This window comes from Pteropus vampyrus, unplaced genomic scaffold (genome assembly GCF_000151845.1).
Source record: "Pteropus vampyrus isolate Shadow unplaced genomic scaffold, Pvam_2.0 Scaffold436, whole genome shotgun sequence".
Classification (NCBI taxonomy): domain Eukaryota; kingdom Metazoa; phylum Chordata; class Mammalia; order Chiroptera; family Pteropodidae; genus Pteropus; species Pteropus vampyrus.
In genome coordinates, this window is record NW_011889217.1 from 100,745 (window position 1) to 103,638 (window position 2,894).

At 36.3% G+C, this 2,894-nt stretch overlaps 1 protein-coding gene and 1 long non-coding RNA gene across 4 annotated transcripts in view; both read right to left on the reverse strand.

Annotated features, from left to right (window-relative positions):
• The window catches only part of NDUFB6 (NADH:ubiquinone oxidoreductase subunit B6), a 12,957-nt gene that overhangs the window by 3,650 nt on the left and 6,413 nt on the right, over positions 1–2,894 (reverse strand). The window contains exon 3 of one of the 3 annotated variants that reach the window (XM_011381373.2): positions 37–81. The exons of 1 other annotated variant lie outside the window; for it this stretch is intronic. In XM_011381373.2, the coding sequence (XP_011379675.1) occupies positions 37–81 (45 nt within the window). Of the gene's footprint in view, positions 1–3; positions 82–2,894 lie in introns of all 3 variants that reach the window. One more of the 3 variants, XM_023524074.1, reaches the window with a different exon arrangement.
• Positions 2,766–2,894, reverse strand: part of LOC111732247 — a 3,553-nt gene continuing 3,424 nt past the window's right edge. Inside the window, exon 2 of the long non-coding RNA XR_002777472.1 lies at positions 2,766–2,884. This is a non-coding gene — a long non-coding RNA (uncharacterized LOC111732247). The remainder of the gene's footprint in view (positions 2,885–2,894) is intronic.

Genomic DNA, 2,894 nt, shown 5'->3' on the forward strand with positions numbered 1-2,894 from the left:
TAACAAAAGAAAAATCAGAGACATTTTAAGACTTACTGGAAATATTCTGGGCTTCCTTTCAACAATGGCATATGGTTTTGTCTGCAATAAAAGTAATGTATTAATTACGGTTTTAGAGTTTCTCCTAAAATAAAATAGATCAAATCCCAAATGTTTAACTTAAGTCCCAAATTTTCACCAAACTACAGATTCATACATCCAACTGTTTAGTCAAGATCTCTGCTTGACTATCAAATTGGCATCTCAAACTTAACCACGTCCAACTCTTCACTTCCCCCAAACCCTAATTATCTCTTATCCCAGTACATGACCCTTGAATTCTGCCAATTAAGAAGGCCAAAAACATTGACTTCTCAGCAGATCCTGTGGCAGCCTGACCCTGCCTAGAAATTTCCTGCTCGAACGAGTTTGTTCCTGACTGCTCTCCCCCTACCTCAAGGACTCTCCAGCTAACATCAGTTTTCTCATAGCTTGCCAACCAATTAATGTTCTTCTTTATATCTATAGCTGTGTAGGAATGACAAGACTGTATAAAACTGCCTGTTATGTTACAATCGGGGCTCAGCCTTTGGATAAGAATCCGCTGAGCTGGTGCTGGCATCAATAAACGCTGCTTCCTGCTTATAGCCTCGGTGTCCCATCTCTCCGTTCAAGAATCCCTCAACAATCCTGTTGAGGTTATATCCTGTTGAGATCCTACCTTGAGATTATAGCCAGAATCTGCTTCTCACCACCTCTAGTAAATATTTGTTAAATGTACTTATTAAGCATAGTACTACTACCCTTCATCCAAGCCTCTATCATTTTTCACCAACTAGTCTCCTGGCTTCCATTCATGTCCTCCCACGGTCTATTCTCCACACTGCAGGCAGAGTACAGTGATTCTTTTAAGATGTATTACTCCTCTGCTCAAAGTTTCTTAATTCCTAGAGAAAAAAACAAAGTCCTTGCTGTGATCTCTAAGACTGCACAACCTGGCCCTTGGCCACCTCTCTGAGCTCCTACCTCTCCGTCCCCCTGTACTATAGCCATGGTTGCTTTTTGCTATTAGTCCAATCAGTTGCACCTGCTTGAGCCTCAAGGCCCTTGTACTTAATGAGTCCTCTACCAGAAATGCTCTTCTCCTAAATATCTGCTTAATCCATATCCTAGTCTCATTTATGTTTCTCTTCAAATAGCACGCCCCCCTCATTCTCTAGCCTTTTATCCTGCTTAGCTTTTCTTCTATAGACTTATTACCTCCATCATATACCTCTGTTTATCTATGTATTACCAGTCTCCAAGACTAGAATAAATATTTCCTGAGGGCAGGGACTCAACCTGATTTGTTCACAGCTGTATCCCTTTTTTTAGAACAATGCCTTGCACACAGGAGGAACTAAGTAAATATTTGTTAAATGTACTTATTAAGCATATACATCTGCAAGAAATACCAAACCAAAACTTTAGAAGACTACTGGCAGGATGTAAAACTTGGAGAAACTGAAGCCAAATGCAGGAGAGAAACTCAGAACACGATGTGAGGACATTACAGTGTCTTTAAAAATATTTCTCATAATACAAAGTGAAGATATTAAATTGTCTTTAAGAACTGTGGCCAGAAGTGAGAAGACATTGAAATGTCATCAGAGAAAATTGTAAAATTCCAGTAGGCAGTAAAGGTTAGCTAAAGCAAACTGCTTTCAACAGTTACTGAGAATGGAGTCCTACCCAAATCAAGAGAAAGAATAAGGTAAGAAGAGAGAGGCCTTGGGACCTCTACTGACACAAAACCTTTAACTTAATATGTCCATCTCTGGCTCAGGAAAAAATCACCTGGAAATATGAATCCTCAGATAAACAATCATATTAATGTCTTGAATTGTCAACCCAGTAACTGCAGTGTTAAATTTGCTTCTCTTAGGAAGTAAGTATCTTTTCAATCCCAGAAAAATTTATTAAATATAGATATGAGTTTATATTCACCAGAGTCGAAACAGGTGAATGTCAAATTTAATATGTTCTGAAAACACTGGAACAATCCATATATTCTCTTATTTAAAGTATTTGTAATATTTAAGATAATCTGGCTATTAGCAGTTTTAAAATATTAGTTTTAGGATTCTAGTTAAAATGCATTTCAAAATGCAGTTTAAAACATTTAAGAGAATTTGATTATGTTTTTAAGTGTAATTATTTTAGGAGAGTTCAACTTGAATTAATCCAAAAATAATAACAAAGAAAGGAGACTTCATATTTTACCAGATGTATAGGTAGTTTAACAGAATTTTTAAAATGAGTTTAAAGAATTAGAAAAAAAGGAAGTTTATAAATTTGAAACTAACTGAATATTAATTTATATTACAGATAACTCTTGAATGTTAAAAAAAAAAATTGAGAGAAAGCTGTATTTTTATTCTCCAGGGTCTTGCAAGTTAAGAGAGTGAAAAAATACAGACCTATAATGATATGAAGTGGCCTGTGGACTTGCAGGTGATCTTAAATATAAAATCTTGTTTGAGCCCTTAACAATAGAAATATAAACTACATGACCCTTACACATATAAATTGTTAGCCCTCTTTAACGGCTGTAGAAACATTATTCTGGTGTGTGTGTGTGTGTGTTCATATGAAAGCACTAAACTCCAACTCTTAATTGCTACTAGCCTCCACTAATCACATAAGACAGGCCACGTCCACATGGACATCCCCAGAAACTGATATGGCAACACATACTCCTAAACAAATTTACTTCCTACCCCATGACCAGAATTGCTCACCTTTCCAAAACTCTACTTATAACTTCCAAGGCTAGAAATTTTAGAGCCATAAATGACTCTGAACTTTGGTTTCGTCGCCAACTTAACTTGAGCTATTTCTTCCTTAAAAAGTGTCTCTGGCTTCACTTTTTTTTT